General features: G+C 42.6%; 1 protein-coding gene across 3 annotated transcripts in view; it reads right to left on the bottom strand.

Moving 5' to 3' along the window:
* The window catches only part of nrp1a (neuropilin 1a), a 75,760-nt gene that overhangs the window by 16,839 nt on the left and 33,688 nt on the right, over positions 1-25,233 (bottom strand). For all 3 annotated transcript variants that reach the window (XM_054764961.1, XM_054764960.1, XM_054764962.1), the window contains exons 6-9: positions 22,982-23,137; positions 18,776-18,942; positions 3,712-3,867; positions 2,295-2,439 (exon numbers count right to left, since the gene is read on the bottom strand). In XM_054764961.1, the coding sequence (XP_054620936.1) occupies positions 2,295-2,439; positions 3,712-3,867; positions 18,776-18,942; positions 22,982-23,137 (624 nt within the window). The remainder of the gene's footprint in view (positions 1-2,294; positions 2,440-3,711; positions 3,868-18,775; positions 18,943-22,981; positions 23,138-25,233) is intronic.

Genomic DNA, 25,233 nt, shown 5'->3' with positions numbered 1-25,233 from the left:
TGTGGAGATGCTGATCCAAAGTGTTGTGGGCCACATTCTGGTTTGGGTGGACCATGAGTGGTTCTTTCTGGATATTTATAGTCTGTGGTGTATTTACTAACAACAGGGTGGTGGATCTTGATATTAATGACTCTCCGTGACTTTATGTTGATGTCGCTGCTTACGATGTTTGAATTGCCCCTTCTTATGAGTGATTCATGCATCTTTCGTCAAAAAAATCCTAGCTCAGCTCACCGCAACACTTGATATTTTTAGATATTTAAGCAAGTTCCGCTATCAGGGATTTTGTACTTCAAACAGTGAGTCACAGAGTTGAATGCAGCACTCGGAGCTAGTCCCCCGCCACATGTGCTGCACCCGGGGTGGCTGACGTCATCTCCGAGGCCATGTGGTGCCTCCGATCTTGTGATGTTTTTACTCGCTCTGTGCCGTGGTTTGGTTATATTCCCCCAAAACACACCATGCAGCTGCAATGCCGATGTCCCTCTGTTATTACACAAACAACCCCTCCATGCACTCATCCATACACAGTAGGGATGTATACGTCTGATATAAACCTCATCTTAAAGGAACATTTTGCCCATCATCCACAATCCTTCCATGACACTTCAACACACGTGTCTTCCTCTTTTCTGTGCTTTCCAAAGATATAAAAGCAGATAAAAAGAGGCAAGTAAGAATGCAAGTAATGGGACGCACCTATTCCGCCTATAGAGCCTTCTGAAAAAACCTCCATAAGCGCCAACAAGGCTCCATTTCCATCATGTGAGCTGCATATGAACCACATTGTTGTTATTATTGTTATTAACATTGTTACACCCAAGAACTACATTACTGGCATAGTGACACCTTGCCACTGCTGCTAGGTGCTAGGTGTAGCGTTCCTTTCTATGTTGCTATGTGACATCAATGCACCCAGGAAGGACGTTCCCAAAGTACTGCAAGTATTCCATGTTATGATGAATGTACCTGTTACTACACGCTCACAGCATGGATAGAAAACCACTAAACCTTGTTGGAGCTTTTTGGACGTGTTCTAGTAGCAGCCTTTCTAGGCGGAATAGATGTGTCCCATTATGTGCATTATTAGCTGCCTCTTTTTATCTGTTTTTATATCTTTAGAACGCACAGAAAAGAGAAAGACGCGTGTTTGTGTCTCACATAAGGATTGTGGATGATGGGCATTTTTTTTATTTAAAGTGCACTTTTCCTTTAAAGCGTCCTTTTATTCTGCCCCCAAGTAAAGGGCACACACTAACTACTGAAATATGCTCACTAAGTAACAGCGTCTCAGCGCCAGTTATTTAGACGCCCATGCACGCACGCCAGTCCCATTCAAAACACGACAGTTTTGCCAAAAATCAGAGCTCCGTGAGAGAAAACAGACTGTGGCTAAAGAGGAAGCTGAGACCAGACCAGCAGGAGGGCTGGGACCATGTAGAGCACACCCAGTACTCACCCCCCCTCGCCTCCCCAGCCTGCCAGCTGTTATCTCCATTTATATTGTATGCGGTACATCAAAACACGTGATAACATAGATGGCTTATTCCCCCAACATGCATCACTCTGACTGAGCGACACCTTGTATCTTGATGCAAGATTTATAGACCGCGAATGGCAGCGGATATTTCCAAATCCGGATGCACCGTGCACATTTTGTTGAAATTGGTTAGCATTTGATGATTAGTAGTATCTCAGTCTTAAACTCCACACATTATAAATAAATAAATAACATTTGGAAAATTACTGACAAAACAAACATGTTTTATTTATTTGTATGGTATTTTGTTTTCAGAGGAAGAAACTGAATCCGTTTTTATTGAAATCACTGTTGAAATGTAATATACAAAATATCAGCAAGACAAAAGAATTATCCAGATTTTTTTTGAATGACAATGTTTTTATTGTTTTTTATTTTAAATTGTTCTTAATTAAATTTTCTTAAATATTTTTTTTACAACAAAATACAAAATAACATTTTTTTTGTAATTTTTAAATTTATTTAAATTTATTTTATTTTTTATTGTGCCATATTGTTTTCACCTTCAAGACAACTGTTTACGGAAAAAATAAAAATCCAAACGTACTTTTTTGGGCCTCAGGGAGGATAAGGCAAGGCAACACCTTCCTCAAAGCAACGACAAGTAACAATATTAAAAAGGTAATATGAAATTGTAGATTTCATCGTGATACAGAAAAGAACACTTATTTTGCACTGAAACCCGTATATTTTCTTCAGTACGGGTTTAGTCCCAAACAGAGTGCACATGCTCGTGCGCATGCGTCCCACCAACCTGATATCTTACAGCCGTACACTTCAAAGCGCAGAGCGATGCCTATTTCCCAGCTGACCGGGCGGATCCGGATGTAGCGCGTCAGTGTGGCTTTGGGCAGCATCGTCTTGGCAACGTCTGTGGGGTTGGTGTTACCTTGGAAAACCTGCAGAAGAGTCAGGAAAACACACTCACGATGGATTACTTGTCATATTTCAGTGGAAACAGTGGAGGTTAACTGGAGACTCTCGATTGTATGAGCATGAGTGTGTTTGTCTACACGTGCCCTGCGATTGGCTGGCGACCAGTCCAGCGTGTACCCCCTCCCTCACCCAAAGTCGGTTGGATGTGGTAGCACTGATCCGTCTGTTTGTGTAAAAATGAAACCAACATCCTAAAAGACCTGACCTGTACTGCTCATAAAGACTTTCCCTGTCTCCTGCAAACCACATGTCAGCTTTAGCCTGTGAAACCCGAGGAAGCGTTTGCAACAGAAATGACCAAAGATGCCCCCCCTCCCGCCCTCCAGATCTGTTCACGTTTTAAGACAGCATCTTGTTGAAAGGTCGGGGATGTCACAGTTTTCCCCCTGAGGGTCCTCACAGCTGACCACCCAGCCAAACAGCTCCAGTCCATCACGGTTCATTCCGGGTAATTGAACCACACTGGTGACCGTAAGATCCTCTGACCTCCTGACCCCAGTGGTTAGAGTGGAGGGAGGCGTCCAGCAGGGATGGACAGACACATGACGGTTTGCTGTGAAGGAAGGAAGCCCAGCAGTCTGCGCGCACAAACGCGACCGTTGCTGTCGAAAAAGTTTCCACAAGTATTTACGCGTCAAACACGACCTTCAGGCTGGACACACACTTTGGTGGTTTCTTCCAGATGGACAAACCTTAGCTGATCAGCAATCAATAGCGACCACGTTCTGGTCAAGCATGCCATCCCCTCCATTCTTCCGCCCATGGATCCGCCTCTAGCAGCTGCTCAAACAGGACACCCCATTAAACCTTTGTCCTGTCTTTTGTTGTCTATGTACCTTTTACAAGCTGACCGTGTTGGACACAAACAGAAGCCGCATTCCTTCCCTGGCTGCAGTTCCTACCAGCGACCGCTGACACACACGCAGCGGCTGCATTACCACGCCGGGCAGAGTGCATAATTGCACGTCACAAGACAGATGACAGGGTATTTCCCAGTTTGTGGCGCTTGAAGGCAACACGCAGCAGAGCACAATTCGAGTCAGCTGGCCCGTGTGAGGCGGGATATTGCAAATGTTTTTGGTTTCTGTGACTTGGGGAGTCACATAAATAAACTACTTTCATCATCTAGCCTGCTATTATTGTGCAGTGGGCATGTGGAGCTTTCAGCAAAGAGAAAAGAGAAAAAAGTGTCCCATCTCTGGTTTATTGTCTAGAAAGTGAAAAAAAGTTGTTACCTTTTGCTTTGAGCCTTCCTTCAACGTGATCCAATCCTCGCCATTGGAACTGACGTCTACTTTGTAGGATTTGACAAAGTAAGGCCTGCGGGTCTCCTGGGAAACTGCGCCCTGGGTACCGATGGCCGAGACAAACCTCAAGAACCCAAGGTCCACCTGAGAAGAACAAGAACACACAGAAGGATTGAAAAGATGCTCTTTAGTGATGAATTTTGGAAGATATTGAGTACACCTCTGCAGATGAAACGCTAAATGGACTGACTTCTACCTTCAAGGTACTCAAAGCACGTCGACACTGTGATGCGGCATTAGGAGCACCTGACGGTTCCATATCTTGCCCAAAGATACGTTGGCATGGTCACGGGGAAGGAAGGATCGAACAAGCAACCTTCAGGCTGGAAGACTACCAATTTTTTAAAAACCGATACTGATACCGTTCAGCTTGGCAACGCCAATATGGTACAGATAATCGATAACTTTTTTATATCTACTTTATAAATTTAGATGTAAGTGTAGTTTGTGCACACTGGAGGTAAGAAGGACTGGAACAAACTAGGATTTGACCAACTGTACCTGTTGATTAGTCCTAATCAAGCATGATGACATCACTACTAGCACATCACTACTATCAGGAGAACCAGAGTATAGAGGGGGAGGAGCCACCTGCTGTGGCCCAGCAAGGTGCACTGTATTCGGGCACACGCTCTGAGTAGCCAGGGTGACACCACGGAGGTCTCTGGCAAACCTTTTGCACTTTTCAAAGCCGTGACGCTGCCGTTTCATGTGGCTGATAAGGTTTCATGTGTGCTCGATGGGTCTTTTTCGCTCTCATTGAAGAGCCTTTGGGACGGCTGGCACGCAAAATGTCTTCCTCTGACAGTGGATGTTTGTTTACAAGTGAGCTCAGGGGAAGTTACGACAGGGCGTTTAGCAGGAAGAAAAAGGAGTGCTCAATGCGCTCACTTGCACAGTGTGGGTCATCTCGCCTCATTGGAGTATTTTTTTAAATGATCAGTTATCAGAGCTATTTTTAATGTAATTGGATTTATCGGTATGATGTCATAATTCCCTCATATCATAATTATCCTGCTCCCCTAGATATAACAAATCATATCAACCAGGAAATAATATATACTCTCCAAATGTTTTCCACCAAGGAGCACAAATGTAAGGCTGAGGGTTACTGAGGTACTTTGACACATTTGTACATTAAAAATGCTAAAACCAATCCAAAGCAAGTTAATACAGCGGAACCTTGGTTAATGTACGCCTCGGTTAAGGTATTCTTCCGTTTAGGTAAAAATTTACAAACACATTCTTATTTGGTTTGCATACATTCCAGGTGCGCGTATTGTCATTTTATCAACACACTTCAGGAGTCCAACTGTGTTCTTAACGTAGTTTTATGGCAAAACATCCGTTATTTGCATGTTAGCATGGAAGCTGTAAGCCCGTGACGTCTTCAGGGAGTTGACTCTGTAGTTCTTTGCTAACTAACACAGTCACGCCTCAAGTCTCTGCTTCTCTTATGGAGTACGGCTGCAAAATAAGCCATGACGGAGACAAAGAAAGTTGAGAGTGCCAGCATTTTGATAAAGAAGGTGAGACAGACTGTTCAATTCTAAAAGTTGGCAACAATCAAGTCTTCAACTGAGGTAAAAGCGATGTTAAATGTTCATTTATCCCTTTCATTGCTCCTTCATATGCATTCTGCACGTAAAACTATTAAAACAAAAGTCCGGACACTAGCCGAGGTTCCACAGTATGTGAACAAAACAACATCTTAGGTTGGCGTTAAAGCAAATGAGTGTAACATCTAATAATATACCTCATTAATAACAAATTCATTTTATCGTTGGAATACGCTGAGGGCCAATAAATAACGAGCTGCGGGCCGAAATGGCCGTGGGGCTGGTCTCCCCTGATATAGTGAATGTGAAACACAACCCCGCAACCCGAATCAGAATCATGCTACCTGGAATTTAATAAGCAGTAATGAAATGAATGCAAAAGACGCAGGATGACAACCTCATTTCCTGAGATGCTTATTGGATTAAAGTGAATCTTCACAGGGTTGGGAGAAATGCAGATGAAATCTGAAATACGGTCTTTATGAAGGAACGGTGACCTGTCAGTGATTACTGTCAGACTAGGATATGCAGTATTTCACAAGGGGAGGTGAGGCCAGAGAGTGAAAGGGTGTGTGGGCGGATGTCTGTTCTGTATATTTTTGTCACATGTATACATTTGCTGAGCAGATGCTCTGCAAAGTCAGTGGCTGGCTTGCCTCAAACCTTAAAAAGCACCACAGTGTGTGTTTGCTAACCATCATGCAAGATCACAACCATGACTGTCGCTTTCAGGGAAAGGACGACCACACAAACCCTTATGGATATTGTTTTTATGGAAAGCACATCCATGTTACGTGACTGCTGGCTTGCGGTGGAGCGCCACAACAATCACTCAGTCATCAGCAGGGACACATCGCACACACCCCTCAAAATCTACGGAGGCTATAATCCCAGGGTGCAATCCCTTAATCCACAAGTGAGTGGCAAAGTGAAAGACTTTTAAATATATGCTGCCTGAAGAAGCTTGCTTAATAAGCTCCAACTCCATCTTTGACAGCTGAGCTGACATTAATGAGGTGTAATTGCACGCAGACGCCACTGAAACAGCGCGTTTGCCCATCAGCGGAACAGGTTTCCAAATCATGATGAGAGAGCCTGCTTTGAATGGTCAATATGTGCGAGCCCACTCTTTGCTGCTTGGAAGAAAACACCAAAATGGAAGCCTTCATTTAGGCACAGAGGCACGAGTGTGTGCGCGCTCCCAAAATCAAAGCAAAGGCGGATCAACGCCAGCATCGTGAAGCATGTATTTATTTTGCATCCTCTCTCCTCATATACCTTCTAAAACCGGGTGTCCAAAGTGCAGCCCGTAGCTGCTTTTTTATTGGCCCACGGCACATTCTAAAAATGGAATCAAACAAGAAAGCTAAAAAAAAAAATCTGGAATGATTTGACAAGAATAAAGCCAAAATTTGAAGAGAAGAAAGTAGTAATTTTACAAGAACGACACTGGAATATTATGAGGAAAGTAACATCATCTAAGTAGCATAAAGTTGAAATATTAAAGAAAAAATACATTTATTTCCAAAGTCAGAATATTATGAAAAAAAAATTAAGTTGTCATTTAAAAAAAAAAATGCGGAATAGGTTATATTATTTTGAAAATAAAGTCAAAATATTACAGGCGTACAGTCATAATTACGAGAAGAAAATTTACAAGAAGTAAGTTGAAATAATTGGGGGGGGGAAATAACACATTTCTAATTTTATGACAATAATGTCAAAGTATTAAGAAAAAAGTCACAATTTTACGAGAATTAACTCGTAATGTGAGAAACATTTTAGTAGCATAGAGTTGAAATATTAATTTTTCCAATCAATCAAAACGATGAATAAAGTTCAAATATTTGGAAAATTAAGCTGCGGAAAAAGTTATAATTTTATGAGAATAAAGTCAAAATATTGTTGCAATAAAGTCATAATTCCAAGAAGAAAAGCTGCAAAACAGAAAGTTGAAATAGTTGGAAAATTAAAAAAAAATACAACAACAGAAATGGAAAAAACGGCTGCAATTTTATGAAAATAAATGAAAATATTGCGAGAAAAAGGTCATATTAATGAGAAACAAGCCACAATTTTATGAGAATAACATTGGAGGAAAAAGAATGTCATTTGACTTCTTTAGCATGTCCGCATGTGGTGCTTTACAAAATATCAAAAGTGGCAAAGTTGCATCCTTTCATTTTTCGCGATGCGGCCCCCGCTGGAAAAAATTTGGTGTAAAAGATGAGAAAAGGGCAATAAAAGTGTTCTACCTTCATAATCTCTGCATCTTTCCTGGCATTTCAAAGGAATTACACGGATGGTGAAAAACAGACTCGATTGTCCGCAGGCTTAAGGTACTAACGCAAAATGTCTTTTGCGTCTACAAATAACGACTCCATCAGAAACCTTCAGGGCTTTCGTCTGTCCCCGTTTCATGAAGCAGAAAGCTGAATCCCCGTCCGCTGACTACACCACCTATTGATGAAAGGGAAACCGGACGGTGACATTTACTTCTTTATTGTCTTAACGTCATTTCAATCCTCAACTAAATACCAGCAATCACCAAACATGATGTTATAGGAAAACGCTCTGAAAGGATGAGCGATATCGAAGAAGACGACGTAAAAGGAGTGTTGGAGCGAACGCAGGAAAGTCACAAATCTGGAATTCACAAAAATCCTAATAGTACTATACAGCATGTCTGATATTATCGGTCGATATTAAGATAGAAATAAGATATCAGTTCATATTGTTAGTGGTTTTTCTGCTGGTAATGATAACGGTGTTCACGATTATGTTCATTTAAATCAGGAGTGTCCAAACGTTTTCCCTGGAGGGCTACATACAGGAACATTAAAGGATACACTTTGGGACGTTGTGTTAAAAATGTTGTTATAAGGATGTTAAAGCCAATCCAGCGCAGGTCAACATACGGCAAGCTAACTGAACATCACACACACACAATTTAGTTTTGTGTGATAAGTGTCATATTAGTGTCATATCTATTATGTAGGGGCGTCACGAGATTGGGTCTACGAGAACGAGACGAGATGAGATTTAAGCATTACTTTTAAGAAAATGACAATATACCGTGATCTACCAATTTAGTTTCTACTACTTTGCACTCTTCTGCACTCTGTCTGTATGCTACTGGCCCCGCCTCCACCCACCGAGACAAAGCAACTGTATGACCGACAAAACGCTGTTGTTGTTCCATGGAACAAACGCGCCAAGGCCCTGAAAGCAATGCACAGAGTGAACCCTCTTCCTGCCTGTTTAGAGACGAGAGACTTGCATGCACACGGTGACATACTGAGGCTGGCAAAACCATCCGGTTCATTTTCATTTATCCTGTGATTCATTCATGAATTTTGGATTGTCACGAGACATTTTTTTCACAACGAGAACTCTTGTGACACCAAATGCTGAGGGCCAATGAAAAATGAGCTGAATTGGGCCCCTGGACACCATGTTCCTTTCACACTTTCAAAAGGTGGCATTTATGGCTTTAAATGCATAAGCAGCCTGTGAAGGTCATGTAGTCGATTGAAACATAAGATCAAGAAGCATGTCAAATACATAGCGTGCAAAGAATGACAGGTTTTTTGACTCGACTTTCCGTGACCCTGTGATATCAGGAATTGAGGTCAATTCAAATATTGGGATGCTTGCAAGATGTAGATGGTGAGGTCTGGAGCGGATCACTTTCACGAAGACTGGCAGGCAGCAGGCGCAGTAGGAGCAATGTGCAGAGTGTGATTTATTCATGGCTGCTTGTTAGAAGCGCAACAACACAGCCGAGGCTGCGCTAGCAGGCCGAGGTCCTGGGGGTCAGGATGAGAAGAGTGCTTTGCATGTGAAGAATTCCACAGGCCACAGAAGAACAAACAAAGCCCGATAACGACAAGTGAAAGTTCTTTCCGCCTGCGGACAGCGCCGGCTGACCTTTACACGTAGAGACCAGACACCAACATTTAAAAAGGACTTGCAGCATCAGCATCCTTGCGAGGCTCATTCACATGATGTCATTTCAAGGGGGTGGGAAAATTGTCACCTAATCCTGCGTTCAAGGGCAGCTTTGCAGACCCCGCAGAAAGTTGTCCACAAATAAAGACGCACTGAGTCGGCATAAGGAAATCACCCTGACTATTTCAGCACCTTCTTGACAAGTACGTGTATTTAGTTGATTTCATTTTTTTGGCTGTGGTTGTAACCTATGAAGGGGTATTTGGGCCAAAGAGAACGTAAAAAAATAAAGAAATAATAAACATACTCCAAGAATGAAGCCAGTGAATTAAGTCCCAGCTATGAGAACAAAGCACCAATATTACGCAAATGTGTTTTAACAAAAGTATACACTTTTAAAAGGAATAATGATAGAAATTAGGGGTGCAGCGTTGGGGTAGCCTAACCCTATCACTGATATAAGGGAGTTATGACGTCATAGCGATTAATCCGATAACATTAAAAATAGCTCTGATAACCGCTAAAAGAAAAAGTGCCCCAGTGAGGTGAGATTACCCGTGCTGTGCGGGTGAGGAAATCAAGTGCTCCTTTTCTCTCCTGCCTGTCACCTGTAACTTCCCTGGAGCTCGCTTGGAAACAAACATTCACTTTCAGAGGAAGACATTTTGCGTGCTAGTTGTACCAAATGCTGAACGACGAGGGAAAAAAACCCATCAAGCACACAAAAAACCTCATCAGCCACCCGAAACGCCAGCGCTGCGGCATTTGAAACGTGCAAAAGCTTTGCCAGAGACCTCAGTGGCGTCACACCGGCTGCTCGGAGCGTGTGTCCGAATACAGCGCACCTTGCTGGGCAGTGCCAGGTGATACTTGGTGAGGACAAATCCACAGGTACAGTTGGTCAAATTGTTCTTATGACCTCCAGGTGTGCACAAACTACACTTCAATGTAAATTTAAGAGTTATCGGTTATCGGTATCATATCGTCTTGAGAAGCACAAAGTTATCAATATCGGTTTGAAAAAAAATAGCGTGCATCTTTAATATAAATAATGATAAAAAGTAATCATGATGATACTTAGATGAGAACTTCTTTCAAGAACAAAATTGTTTTCATGGGACAAAAGAAATACTTTGTGATAATATTTTTGATCACAATCACGGAAATAAAACAAATATTTAATAAATAAATACATATTAGCCATGAAGTCAAAGTAAACATATTTTAAAAATATTACATTTGGAAATTTTGACATGAATATTACAACTTTTTGCCGAGCTGTGAGGCAAACTGATACTTCACTGTGCTGCACGACTGCAACCAGAGAGGGAAAACTAAAACAGCGCCGAGCAAGAAGAAGTTCACATCAGGTGTGTAAATGAGATGTATTTGTGTGTTTTCATGCCATCGTTGAACAATTATACTTCATTATCTGCGTCCGTCACTGGCATAGATGAACAAAGCACATTTGCAAATACAAAAAAGAAATCAATGATTTTCCCACCAATGAAGTGAAACTGATGTGTGTTCCCCATGTAGGTCTGATGTGATGCAAGGCCAAGTGATATGTATTTCACACTAAGCACGGTCGCTGTTGCGTGACTGCAGTGGGAAAACAGTAAAATGGGGCGCTAGAATAAGAAAAACAGCCCAGCACATTGTCCAACTATATATCTCTCCATGCTTGATTGGCTTATAATTGAGCTGCCAAGAAGCCGGCAGGTCTGAGCGCTGGAAGACGGCTGTCAAATAGTCTTTTAAAAATCCTCCTGCATTGAGGAACGTGTCGGTGGCTGGCGGAACTGCTGCTCGAATCAGTCACATGATGTTGCCTCAGTGAGAGCAGCAGCATAGAACGCAACCTCTGGAATCATCAAATACACTCAGCTGTATTCTCTTCATACCTTGGGTTTCATGGATGTAGATAGATGTAGATAGGTCACATGCAGACAGACTTTGTGAACAAGAGAACGTGAAGGCGTTCATTCCTTTTGGGGAATATCTCCTGAATATTACCTCAGAGTGTCATCAGTTCTCCTTTCATAAAAGTGGTATGAGTCAAGGACCTCCATAAGCCCCACTCACGGAACCTCTTTGGGGTCTTTAAAGGGGCCCCACCCTACAGAGACTTACATATATAGTGGTCCCTCGTTTATAGTGGTTAATTGGTTCCGCGATAAATTAATTTTCACGATGTAGCATTCAGTGAGAGCACAGAAAACCTGTTTATGACTTTCTAAATACAGTTTTTAACATTATTAGAGCCCTGATGACATGAAACAACACCCCTATAGTCACCTTTGCACTCCTATTATTCATTGTTTACACCACCTTGCATAGGGTCTTGAGACGGACGCTGGCTAGGAGCCAAAAACGTACCACTTCCACACAAAATGTGATAGTGTTACGGTATTGTAACATAAGCTAACGTCTCTAGCTGTATTTCATGATCCATGACTCCATTGTGGTGTTTTTGTTTCTTAAAGTTCATGAGGTAGTTGTACAGGTTGTCTTTTGTTTTTTCAATAGACGACTTTTGATGCAATACACCTGCAAACCTGAGCGCGATCATCTCTTAGGTGTGGCTAGTCTGCTTTTTACCTTCCCTTCCTCTTTTCATCACCACAGAAGCGCCATTGTTTTCCCACCAATGCCACACTTGCATGAATGACTAGAGCGCTGAGTCATGACTATAAGACGATGACACAGTCATTGGACAGGAAAAGGAAGTTCAACCCAGAGGTATGTGTCACGTCTGGCAGCTGCTTGATGATTCCATCCTAGACTGCGGCCGAGGTGGACGCATTAGTGATCATGATGATCAATTATGAGTTGAGGTTTTGTCTCATGGTCTTCGCATCTAACCGCTTCATTTCATCGCATCACGCCATCCCGTCATGGCTTCATTCGAAGTCCAACTTTTCAGCGACTCCACTCAAGTGTGATTCGCCATTCCTTCATTGATTTTCCAGTGGAGGGAAGGAAGCAGAGACAGCGTCCATTGTTTCCATTTGTACGCCGCATTCAGGATGATGATCTTACTGGAAGTCGTGCGCCAGCCTCTTTCTCTGACTCCATCAAGCGAGAAGCTGCTGTTAATAACCTGTTCATGTCCTCCATCATCTCAAGCAGCCGGCATTACGATGGCGGATGCTCGCTTTAGCACATGAGGTTGCGCTCTTGTTCAAAGCCGACTACAGAAAAAGGGCTGGCCGTAATCGGGTAGTTTTGTTGGGGAAGTGAGCAATTACTGGTTAGCCAGAGGAACTCAACCTGTTATCTTTGCTAAGTGGACTGCATTTTTCACAGCTGTTTGCTTTCCGGATCAGCGCTGAGCAAATAAGCTCTGCCGCAACCACCTTGTAAACCAAGGACCTGCGTTCACAAGAATGGAGTAGAACCAACAAAATAACACTAAAATTAGTAGACTTACTGTACTTATAGATTTGTAATACTCTTGTACGGTTGCACCTCGTTGATCAGTTCCAGACCCGACCGTGATAAGTGAAGATCCGCAAAGTAGAATTCATAGTTAGAAATCTTTAAAACTCTGCAGAAACTCTCTGGAAAACCTGTTTACAACCTTCTGAATACGATTTTTTACTTCATTTGAGCCCTCTGGACATTAAATAACACCCCTATAGTCACCTTTACCCTCCTATTACCCAATATAGGAGACATAATAAGAGAAAACAAGACATTTAAGACATAAATAGGACATAATACAGACTCACTCACACTTTGTCTTTGAATGCATGAGTACAGTATGCCTTCTAAATGTGTATTTTATTACATTTAAAAATACTTAATTTAGGCCGAAAAATACAAAACTTGCTGCATTTGTTTTACTAGCAAAAAGTGAGCAAGCGAGGAACTTCGATATGATTCTTTTAATGAATATATTTGTAAAAATCGTCCTCGAGTGAAGCCCTGAAATGCTGCATCGTGATTTTGACTGAAATATGAGACTGAAGTCAAAATATTACGAGATATTTAAGGAACAACGTTGTAAAAGTTGTTTTATCAAATGTAGACATTGTAAGGACGAATAATGATCAAAAATAATAATAAAACATTATTATAATACTTTTTATTATAGATGTTTTCTTTTTAGATTTGTTTAAGAACGTCAGTAGAAAGCAAAAATGTTTTATTTTGGAAATTGTAAAACTACATAACTGAATAAATAAATAAATATATTCAGAAAGTCAAAGTATTTGAAAATCGGCATTTAATTATGTTACCCAATGATTAGCGCACTGGCATTCGTGTGGGAATTTTGACATTAACATTACAGCTTTTTGTTACTTTGTTAATGATAAGTCATATTCAACCATGAAAAAAGTGCATATGATGTTTTTTCTCATGAAAACATTTCAAAAAACCGTGCTAGAGCGGAGCCGTGAAAGTCTGTATCTCGGTGTTAAAAATGAAAACTACTCACAAAAAGATAGAAGCTATTAAAAGTTGTACAAATCAAAATCAAAGCCAGAAATAGCCATACAAAAACGCCCCCCCAAGGGTTTGAAGAAGTGAGTGCTTGAGTGTACGTACTGTGACACCAAACCCTGCTGGGCTTTGTGTGTGTGTTCATTCTTCACCGAAAGGCATGATTCAAACAAAGAAACAAAGAAGACTGATTATCCCCGTCATCATGAAACAGTTGAGTAGTTTGGACTGGATGATGAATATATAAACGACAATAATAGTGGAGAAGGCATGCGAGCAGAAAGATGACATATAGCAGCTACGAGGGCTACGAGGGTGAATTATGCAGGTGATTCATGTGTTGGTATGGTACTGTATGTAATATTGCCATTATGAGTTGTTCAATAAAAATGCTTTTAAGTATCGACAGTTGGTCTCTCTCCGAGACACGTAAATTATTCATGTTGTGTGTTCATGCGATCAATGGCAGCCGCGTGCAGCTTTCATTGAACCGTTCAGACACTCCAGTGACTCTTTCAGGCCATCAGATCTTCCTCTCTAATACGCTGCCAGATTCTTTGCAGTTTCTCCCATTATGGCCTCCAAGGAACCCTCAGTTGTCAGGCCGCTGAGCATCTGATCCACAATATGCAAATGCAGGTGTTTTCCTGACGATGCTCAGTGTTAATCAAGGTTTTACATACTGGCGCTACCCTGACTGCATAAATCCGATGATTCGGGCCTTAAGCCGCGGAGTCTTGGGTCTACACTAATTCAGCTTCACTTCAACCTGCTGTTCATCCTCTTGGGCTTCAAAGAACTTGGTGGTTCATACAGAAGGGTAGTATGCACACGTCTCCCACCTTCACGCTCTGACACAAACCTGCTTTTTCAAGACGAAGAAGGGGCTTGATGAGAGTGAGCTTGTAGAAATGAGCCGAAAGGACAAATAAACCAAGCCTTGTCTGGCATCTCAGCATCGCCACTTTGGGTTTCCAATTTCGCAGCTTCAATCTATCACGCTTTTTCTAAAATATATGAATGAATGAATCTTTGCTGTTTTGTGGCTGAATACGACCCAATGTTGGTCCGACATATGCAAATTTAAACACATTTGACCCATTTTGTGACAAAATGAAGCATTTTCAAACACAAAAATGGCTAAGTGAAGTAAAGTGCAAATATTAGGCAGTCAGAAGAGGCATTGTGATGATATGTAGTATTCTACACTGGCCACTAGGTGTCAGTCATGTTGCATTGATGAGACACAGCCATGGCAGGAAGTAAGTAACTCTCCCAATGCTAACATGTGTGAGTTGATATTACGTCTTATTTACACCTTGCATGTCTTAATTTCTATTATTATGTCTACTTTTTTATTTATTTGTTTTTTTAACACAATTTCCTCCGTATTCCTGGATCCTGGTAACTTGGTAAAACATTCATTGTGAATCATTTCTAAAATCAAGATACAGGTGTTACTCGTCATGTCGCGTTTTAACTTTTGTGGCTTCCGTCTATCACAGTTCTAAATTCATTCATTAAAAGATCACATTGTGGTCCTTTGCTGTTTTGCTGTTGACTACGGCTTTATATTTGCCAAAAAACATGCACATTTAAGCTAATTTGATGTGTTTTGGCCTAAATAAAGCATTTTCAAGCATGCAAAATTGCTAAACAAACTAAAATACAAATATAAGGCATTTTGAAGTCATAATGTAGTGACGCCTTCAAAGGCTAAGTGTGTGTTGAGTCTATATTATGTCTTATTTATTTTTTATTTTCTCTTATTGTGTCTATTACATTGGGTAATAAGAGGGTAATGAGAATATAGGGGTGTTATTTAATGTCTAGAGGGCTCTAATAATGTTACAAAGCATATTTAGAAGGTGGTAAACAGGTTTTCTATATGCTAACTATTCAAGTATTCCATTTATAAATCAGGAATCCTACTTCTTAGGTCTGCGATTTAACTGCGATACAGGAGGGATTACTGCATGTCCATCTGCATGTACAGCTGATTACTAGCTACACCACAACTCCCTAATTACCCAAAGAGGACGCTAGCCTCCTTGCCTGCATGAGACATGAGGCAGCATTAAAGTGGATGACAAATCAGGCAAAAGAGGGAAGGGCAGACCAAAAAGGTGGCCTGTCATGCATTATAGAAGCGTCTGCCTGAAACCACAGCCAGAGAAGAATAATGAAATAAATAATGAATGAACGCGATGCGGAGATGATTTGTACGTGCCGTGAGGGGACCTGAATCTCGTTGCCCCGCCGCAGACGGACCTAATGAAAGCAAAATGACAAATTCCACTCTTTTAATACCACTTGTGATAATTGGGCGCGTGCTCGTCACAAGTGCCGCGCACTCCTCCGACTACATAAATTCCGTGGCAACCGCAGACGCGGCTTTGCAATTGAAAGGTTTTTGATGCGATTAGTGTCGGGTAAATACGCAAGCCCATTAGTGTGCATCCCTTTTGAAGTCCACATTTTACTGCCAAATCAAATCATCGATATGATCAATAGCGCATAGCGAGGAGAGTCCCGAGTGACAAGAAATCATTGCAAGAGTCTTACTGATTTCTGTTTAGTGAAGAGGCACGTTGGGATGCTGTGCTAAGTAGCTGCTGCCATCCTTGGCAACTGGAGGTACGTCTTCTTCCTGCTAGATTACATCCCCGCTTGCTGTCGGGACAGCCGTAACTATTCCGGCGCATTCGCAACCATGCTCGGGTCGTCTATGAGACCTCAGTGTTCAGCTGGTCAACAGGAACCCAAAGAAAATCACATGAGCTGTTACAGGAGGGAGCCATGGGGGGTTTGGGACACATTTGGTCAAACTGGAACTGCTGAAAGTGTCACCTGGTGTGGTTCTCTGCTCCTAGAAGCTCTTCTTATCACGTTTTGGTGTGTTTCACTGGCGGTTCCATTCTATATTAGCCTGGCTGAATCCATCCAAAGGGCATTTTTGATCAGAGAACAATCACTCGTTGGATATTCTCTTTTCGGCCCATTCTTTGTAAAACGTAGACATGGCGCTGGGTGGAACTCACAGGAGATCAGCGCTTTCTGATGTTCTCGGGACAGGTTGTCTGTCAAAAGCAACCACGTCCTCCACTTCCTGATTAAGCTGTTGGAGAAGCACCCAACACAGTTGCTTGATAATTTTTTGCTTGACCAATATGTTACCGATAACTATCTACTTTTATAAATTTAGATGTAAGTGTAGTTTGTGCACAGCTGGAGGTAAGAAGTGCTGGAACAAATTAGGATGTGTTGATTAATCCTCATGAAATATGATGACATCACTACTACACATCACTACTATCAGGACAACCAGAGTATAGAGGGGGAGGAGCCACCTGCTGTGGCCCAGCAAGGTGCACTGTATTCGGGCACACACTCCGAGCAGCCGGTGTGATGCCACGGAGGTCTCTAGCAAACTTTTTTTACGTTTCAAACGGCGCAGCACTGGCAAAGTACGGGTAATTTCGCCTCCTTGGGGCGTTTTTTAAAATCTGAGCTATTTTTAATGTTTTCGGATCTATCGGCATGATGTCATCATTCCCCGCCAGTCTTACTGCCTCAAGGGAAAGTATCTTTGCTTCCTGGTCCACTCAGACGCATGCTGGGCTCCTTTCAGACCTGTTCAGTCACCCACAAATCAACACACACAAACATTCTCTCACTGATTAAATTAGTCTGAAGAAGCACCAGGGGATCCCAAGACAATATTTTCATTGCAGTAATAAAGGAAAAGCTTGCTTGTGGCTCTGCACAAGTAAATATTTGGCTTGGGGTTGGCTCTATTATTCATCCCCTCAGGAATACGCCGGGGCCAAACGTTTCAGCACTGAGTGGTGAAAAAAAGATACTGAAGAAAAAAGTCAAGCAAGTCTGGGAATTTACAAGGCCTGGAGGAGTTGCGATAATAAATCAAACACGCCCCATTTGCATGGAGGTAGCGCTGTGGATCATTGCAGGGGTTTGTGCTGTGAGTGGACGTGGGTGTGTGACTTGCTTCCATTCGGGGCGAAATGGGAATATTTCCACATAAACTCCACAACCGACCGTGGTGGTTGTGCAGATAAGCCGACATAGAAAAATATACTGTCACATTTGCTCACTGTTGTCAAGGAAGAGGGGAAATATGAAGCAGAGAAAAGGAAGACAAACAATCGAAGAATTAAGTAGAAACTATACTACAGCGTAGGTCTTATTCCTTATGCTTCCACGGAGCAGAACTGTTTGCTTTAGATTTCCTTAATACTGCTTGGAAGGGCAGACCCTTGTCTGGCTTAACTGTTCCTTGACCAAAAAAGGTACAGGGATGTTCCAAAGTGGAGAGGTCCAAAATTGTGCAGTGGAACCCCAGTTTTCGTCATTTGTTCCAAAAGCTCACACGAAAACCGAATTGTACGAAAAAGTGAGTGAGGTAATTTGTCCCGTAGGAAATAATGGAATTGCAATTAATCTGTTCCAGGCACACCAAAAATATGAAGAAAAAATACATTTTCTAGAGAATAATTATAGCTTTCATGCAGGAACGAATGCCAAATAATTATGAATGACAAATGGACGGAACTCATTGTTGACGTGGACTTCCCGTACGTGCTGGCAAGATGGAATTCAAAAGTGTTTCTCACTTTTTTCAGTAAATTGCTGACACTTGCAACTTTCTTGCCATAAAAAAATACACCAACTGTGAGTCACTGACGTGTACGGTGCTTTGATTGGGCAGCCAATTTGGCGGAATGATACAGCACAGGGCTAGCATGATAACCAACACAGTCTTGACAGTCAAGTTTGGCAACATTTTCACTAAAAACCAAATCATACAAAAACCAAGGTGTACAAAAACTAAAGTTTGACTGTACTTTTTTCTGTGAGTGTACAAAAAGTTACCATTTGTTTCCAATGGACTCACATCTGGTCAAGTGATGCTAATAATTACCATCAATGCTGTCTGATCTTGAAACGATATCGAACAAGTACACATCCTGAAAATGCAGGAATAGGTAAATAATAATGAAAACTGGTGGTACCTGTATCCACTCCTTGTTGGAGTCCTGTGCAGGCGTCCATGCATTTTCGTAGTAGTTGAGTCTGGAGCGCTCCGGGGACCAGCTCGGGTTGTACTGGGACGAGGCCACGATCTGGTCAGATGTGATCTCACCCGATTCCATTCCCAGAGGGTCGCTGCAGTCAAAGTCTACAAAAAGAATGATAACACTTAGGCCTGTCATGATAACAAATTTTGCTGGTCCGCAATTATGCTACAAATGATCATAGATAATCAATATTATCAACTTTTTTGAGACCATTTTTTCATTGCCATGAGAATTATTCACATTTGAAAAAAAACACTAAATGGTACTCAAGTATAATGCACGGTGTACCTGTGTGAGCCACATTAGCTTGACACAGAAGTTGCCTGTATGTATGTTTTTGCAATGCAGCGAGCGACACGGTGAGCGCGCACCATTTTGCACTGTTTTGTTTACATTTACTTTGTCGACCAAACGCCTCAGTAAGCGTTGACTGTCGGGACGAAGGTTCCGCTTCCCGAGGCACCTACGTCGGTAGTTTTTTTTCTCAGTTGAGAAAACTGTCCGTGTCGGACGTCGGTGTTCATGCGCTCACCTTGTCCATTCTGTTTAAAATCAAAATATTCCCACACTGTGGCTGTGGCATTCGCCTTTTGTGCCGTTATTCATGTTAGCGTTCATGTTGCTACTGCACAAGGTAGCCTCACTACCTTGTGAGGGGAGGAGGCGACAGGAGGGTTCACTCTCTCCGTTCATTCCACTGTAGCCCCAACGCACACAGGCAGCTGGGGGACGAGAGGGACGAGGAATACAAATGCAAAGCATGCACATGTCATGTTTATCGAGGCCGATTTATCGATGATCGTGACAGGCCTCGCAACGCAGATGAAAATGCTTCAGATATTTATTTGACATGTGCTCCAGAATCTATCCAGTATGTGATCCCCCCTGATTCAGAGCTCATCTCTGGGGAGGAGACGGCCACATGGAAAGCACTCAAGACCTCCGCATCAGGGATGCCTCAGTAAATCTGTTTTCATTCTCCCCTGCTTTTAATGGATGCAGGATGGAAGTGTTCTGCATTAAGAAGTAAAAATGTCTCCATAAAATATTCAGGCTGGCGAGTTTTAGGCATTAAATGACTTCCATGCCACTTTTTCCCCCTCGGACTGGATCTGTTCATAGCTGCGTTTTGCACAAGGTATTATTTTCTCTGACTTGGTCTCTTGGGACAAATTAGGTGTATTTAGTATCAATAGTCCAGGCTTGTAAATCACACTCCAAAGACATTCCACCCGAGGCTGGAGGGGGTTTATGTTGTTTGTGTTGACATGCCGGGCTCCGTGGTTACAAATTCCAGGTCCGGGTCCCTGGACTCCTGATCCCTGGAGGTCAGACGGTAACGGCCAGCAAAGCTACATACAGTTACCCTGTCCCATACCAGTGATGTGCAGATTGTGACTGAAATATCCATCCTTTAGAAGGGGGCGGCATGGCTCAGGTGGTAGAGCGGTCGTCTCCCAACCTGATTGCGGGTTTGGTCCTCTGTTCTCCCGTGATTGTGTCAAAGTGTCCCTGGGCAAGGTACTCAGCCCCCCAGTTGCTAGGTAAATGTGGTAAATATGCTAGCTGTGTCAAAGCGCTTCGAGTGCCTTGGAGGTGGAGAAGTGCTGCACAAGTGAAAGACCTTACCTTTTACTTCCGATACCAAATCTTCAAGCTCTACAATCTAAATATCGATAGCCCCTGATATGTTTGACCGTGGAAACAATGGCTGATCGTAAACGGAGCCATGTGTCAATTGTGAATAAAGTTTTCATTCTTACAGTACTTCTTAATAATTAATTATTATTTGAATGGTTTTATTATTTTGGTTTCATATATTTTTTATGACTTTGTTTTCTTTTTTTCTGCTGTTGTATATTAGCTTGTTTGTGTTGTAACTCACCCCGCTATATCAACATAGCTCATCAATAATTATTAAAATTAATCATCTATTTATTAATAATATTGAATTAACACTTTACATTAACAATTTATTTAATAAATGAATGAATTACATCTTGTATTGTTTATGCTATCATATAAAATACACAACTTTTTAAAATTTAGCAGCCAGTTGGTGAATTTGCACAAAATATAGGTATCAGATTGGTCTTGCCGATACCAGCCTGAATTTGACTCGGTATTGGGTTGAAAACAAAAGCAGTGGTATCGCACATAACTATCACATACTGCTAACATTTCAAATACGCCTTCACTCAAGTACTCATGAGTGCTGATATCGGGCTGTGATAAGGAGAAAACAGTCTCTCCACGTCACTCCTTAAAACCCGTATCGCTTGTCAATATGACTTTTCAACCGTAACGCTGAATGTTGATCACCGATTGGGAGAAACACAAAGAGCCGCTTGTTGGTAAGCACTGGCACAACCTGATCATATGAGCTGCCAAGCATCAAGCCTAGAAGGTAGCTGGCTGATAGACGGCTGATAAACGAGATCTGAGGGCTTGAGAGCAAAAGACAAGGTCTTCTTTCATCCACTTATCACCTTCATCAACGACTTTCAGCTATTTGCAGTCAACCGTTGCTGTTGCCATGCAGAGGCAAGAACGAGACGACTACCTGAGTCCAGCTCATCAACAAATAAAGCATTCTCCTGTGTTAATACAAAAAAAATCAGTGATTGGAGGACGATATCAGGACTTAACCGGCCTTCCTTACAAATGTGTGCAGTTTATGTGCGTCTCTACTCAGGGTAAAGCCTCGTTTACACTTGCACGCACTTTGTCCCTGCAGTGGTACGCAAGGTAACGAGGTGTGACGTGTTTGTAAACGCAAAGAAAATTTTGAAATATTAAAAATGTGTGGGACGCATAATTCCTGCGAACTAGTCGTGAATGCAACGTGAACGCATCGCGACCTATGTGCAAAAAGCAACATCAGAGCACGCCTCTGCGTGTCTCATTCGCATGAATGGGTTAACTTTTCCACCACGTCTTGGAGAAATTCGGGGGGAATTCTCGAGTCTTTTCTGTAGCCTCTTGGATCCTCCTTGTGATTTTCTGTTAATAACTAATCACAATGCCCTCTCCCACAATGTTTTTTTTTTCTCATTTATTGCCTCCTTCCTGCTCTTTGCCCATTCTCAGAATCTAGACTTACCTTTTTTTATTGCATGAGCGTCTTCTTTGGATTCAACATCTTGTAGGTCTCTTGCAAATCGAGGAATTAATGAAGCCAGGGGTGACGCAGGACGCGGCGGGACCAAATAATGCCACGACTGCTTCACGGATGCGGGAAGCGGTGGTGACAATACACGCGGGAACAACGCACGGCGCACGTACTATTGTCGAGCACTAGAAGTAAACACCGCTTGACGAGGTGTAAATAAGCCGTGCGGGAGCTTGGTCATTTCGTGCCAATGTGCACCATTTTCGGTCACAAATTGCGTGCCAAATGCGTAATTTATGCGTAAACAGTACGCAAACAGTGCGCAAGCTAGTCTTCATGCTTGTCAGGCGTGCCGTAATGCCACGGCATATAGCGGGACAAATGCCTGCAAGTGTCAACGCTGCTTAAGAGCCTTTTGGAGATGATTGGTAGATTTGTTGAACGTGTGTGTGCGTGTGCGTGTGTGTGTGTGTGTGTGTGTGTGTGTTTAGGGTGGTCTTTAGCCTCTGGACAGATTTATGACTCTGAGCCGCCCTCGTCTTTCTTAATGAAATGTTTAGTTGGAGCGATTTTGTAAAATGGGGTCGGGAGGTCGAGCCCTGTGATGGTATTGCCGCATGTTGCAACCTCAGAGGTGTGTGTGTGTGTGTGTGTGTGTGTGTGTGTGTGTGTGTGTGTGTGTGTGTGTGTGTGTGATGGAGAATCCGCCTTTTGGGGCATGTGTGGGCCTGTTGAGTGTTCACGTAGGACTAGTTAAACACATTCCACTAATGAAGAAACAGGAGGCGTTTATTTAAAAACCCTGTTAATCCAATGAGAATCCATAAAAAAGTACTGTGGATGACATCTGCTACTTTATTTGTGTAATATTCTTCTGCTGCTTTCTCTTCTGCCCTCTAATTTTCCAAACGACACAGTTAAGATTCAGACGCCTGCAAGTCGTACATATTTTTTGCTGAGGTGTGTTGGCTGCGTCTGCGTCTTCCTCCCCATCTGGTGCAATGTCTGGTGCGCCGATGCCAACTCACCCTCTGGAACCGTCCTCTCCGTGACGGTGAAGTTGGCAGAGAAGCCCTCCTTAGCGATGGCACTGTCTGTGTTGATTGTCAGCGCCAGGATGCCCGTGTAGGAGATGATTCTTCCCGGTGTGTTCTGACCGCAGTACCTTCCGATGTATGGACCGACTAGAGGGCGAAAGACAGACAATCTAAGGCCGGGCTGGACCATCGAGACAACACCAAACCTCTTACCCACCGTGCACACGCATCAAAGCATTTATGACTAGAATTACTCTAAATTTGTATTTAATTTTATTTTGTAATCAATGCCTGGTTGATCAAATCAGGTGGGAAATAATCCAGTCCCAGAACAAATTACGCCCTTAAACAGGATAAGGGTTGTCGAAAATTCATAGCTGAATGTATTTTGGCAAGACTACAGTAATCATGAATAAATCATTGCTGTTGCGTGGTTGAATAGGGCTTATTATTAGTCCAAAAACATGCATGCTGGAGCAAATTTGACATACTTCTGCCTAAATTAAGCATTTCCAGCATAAAAATAATGTAAGTAAAGTAAATGAAGTAAAATACAAATATGAGGCATTCAGAAGACGCATTCAGAGATGTTGTGATGATATGCAGGATTCTACACTGGTCACTAGGTGTCAGTAATGTTACATTGATGAGACAATAGCCGCCACAGGAAGCACTGTACAGAACAGGAAGTCAAAAAGAACAACAAAAAACTCTCCCAATGTCTTATTTTCTCTTATTATGTTCTTCTGTTTTTATATCTCTGGGTACTCCGGTTTCCTCCCACATTCCAAAAATATGCCATTGGCTGCGACCAGTCCAGGGTGTACCCCGCCTCTCGCCCAAAGTCAGCTGGTATAGGCTAAAGCATACCCCCCCTGACCCTGGTAAGGACAAACGACATAGAAAATGGATGAATGTAAAAAATAGGAGTGTAAATGTGACTATAGGGGTCTTTTTCATGTCTAGAGGGCTCTAATAATGTCAAAACATGCATTTAGAAAGTGTGAAACAGGTTTTCTATGTCTTGTATGTCTTATTTTCTTTTATTATGTCAACTGCATTGGGTAATAGGAGTGTAAAGGTGACTATAGGGGTGTTATTTCATGTTTAGAGGGCTCTAATAATGTTAAAAATGTATTCAAAAGGTGGCCATAAACAAGAAATGACGATATTTGACAGGCCATGCATCCAGAAGGAGAAGAATTAGTTTGAGGGATGATCTGCTGCCAATATCGGTATCGGTTGATATCGGTAATGAAGTGCTGGACAATATCAGCACAAAAGTCCGAGCATGTCTATTTTTTTATGGAATGTTGCCAAACTGCTGCAACTGCACCCCCATGGCAACGCTGCTCTCGCCCGACATTCCACGTCCACCGACGCTGGTGACTGAGGCCATTGTCTGTTTGCCGGCTGTAAATACCTCAGACGTCCCCTTTCCCAGACCCCCAACCTGCTTTTTTGTAACGGCCGAGCAACTTGTGTTAACAAGTGGCGTCAAACTAGGAACTGTAAAAGACAAAAGGGCTCACGCGGGTCCCGTTCCACTGAGCAGAGTCGGAAGAATAGACGGAATGTAAGAGCAAGCAGGCGCGATGACCTTGCTGCATGTGTGCTGTGATCCACGCACGCTGGTGAGCACGCATCCATGTTGGCACGCGGCTTATCTGTGGTTACTAACGCTGTGATCAGTGGCGAGTGACAGCGCAGCCCGCTGTCATCCAAACACACCGCTCCCCGTCTCGCTGATGGATAAAAGGCAAAGGCCAGGCCCCGGGGATTTTAAGGGGTCGCAGCATGACGCCCCTGATTAATCTTCGTAACCCCAACGCTGCCTGTATGCACATGAAAGTACGCATGTGTGCTCTTCAGCACGCCAAGGAACAGACTGAAGGCCATCCTCGAGATTCAATGCAATTTTAATGAGCATCCGTATGAACTCTCGTCTTTACTCCAACAGGAGAAAAAAGCGGAGGTTTCAGGGCGGGGTGGGGGTGCTTTGAGATGCTGTGGGCTAGCGGGGGCTCCAGTTCCAGCCTGAGCTAATGCAATATTGATCCAGCAGGCATGTCAGGACGCCCAACAAAAGCAGACAAATCATTTTATTCCCATTGCTTATTGTTAGATAAGGGTGGCCGGCACACGGAAAAACACTTCAGTGGTGTGATATCAGTGGTGTGATATCAGTGGTGTGATATCCCACAGTCTCCACTTTCTGCCTTGACAAGCCTTTCATGCCAATT

This window comes from Dunckerocampus dactyliophorus, chromosome 21, assembly GCF_027744805.1.
Source record: "Dunckerocampus dactyliophorus isolate RoL2022-P2 chromosome 21, RoL_Ddac_1.1, whole genome shotgun sequence".
Lineage (NCBI taxonomy): Eukaryota > Metazoa > Chordata > Actinopteri > Syngnathiformes > Syngnathidae > Dunckerocampus > Dunckerocampus dactyliophorus.
Note: the sequence above shows the minus strand (reverse complement) of the source record. Positions and strands in the feature narration are given on the sequence as shown.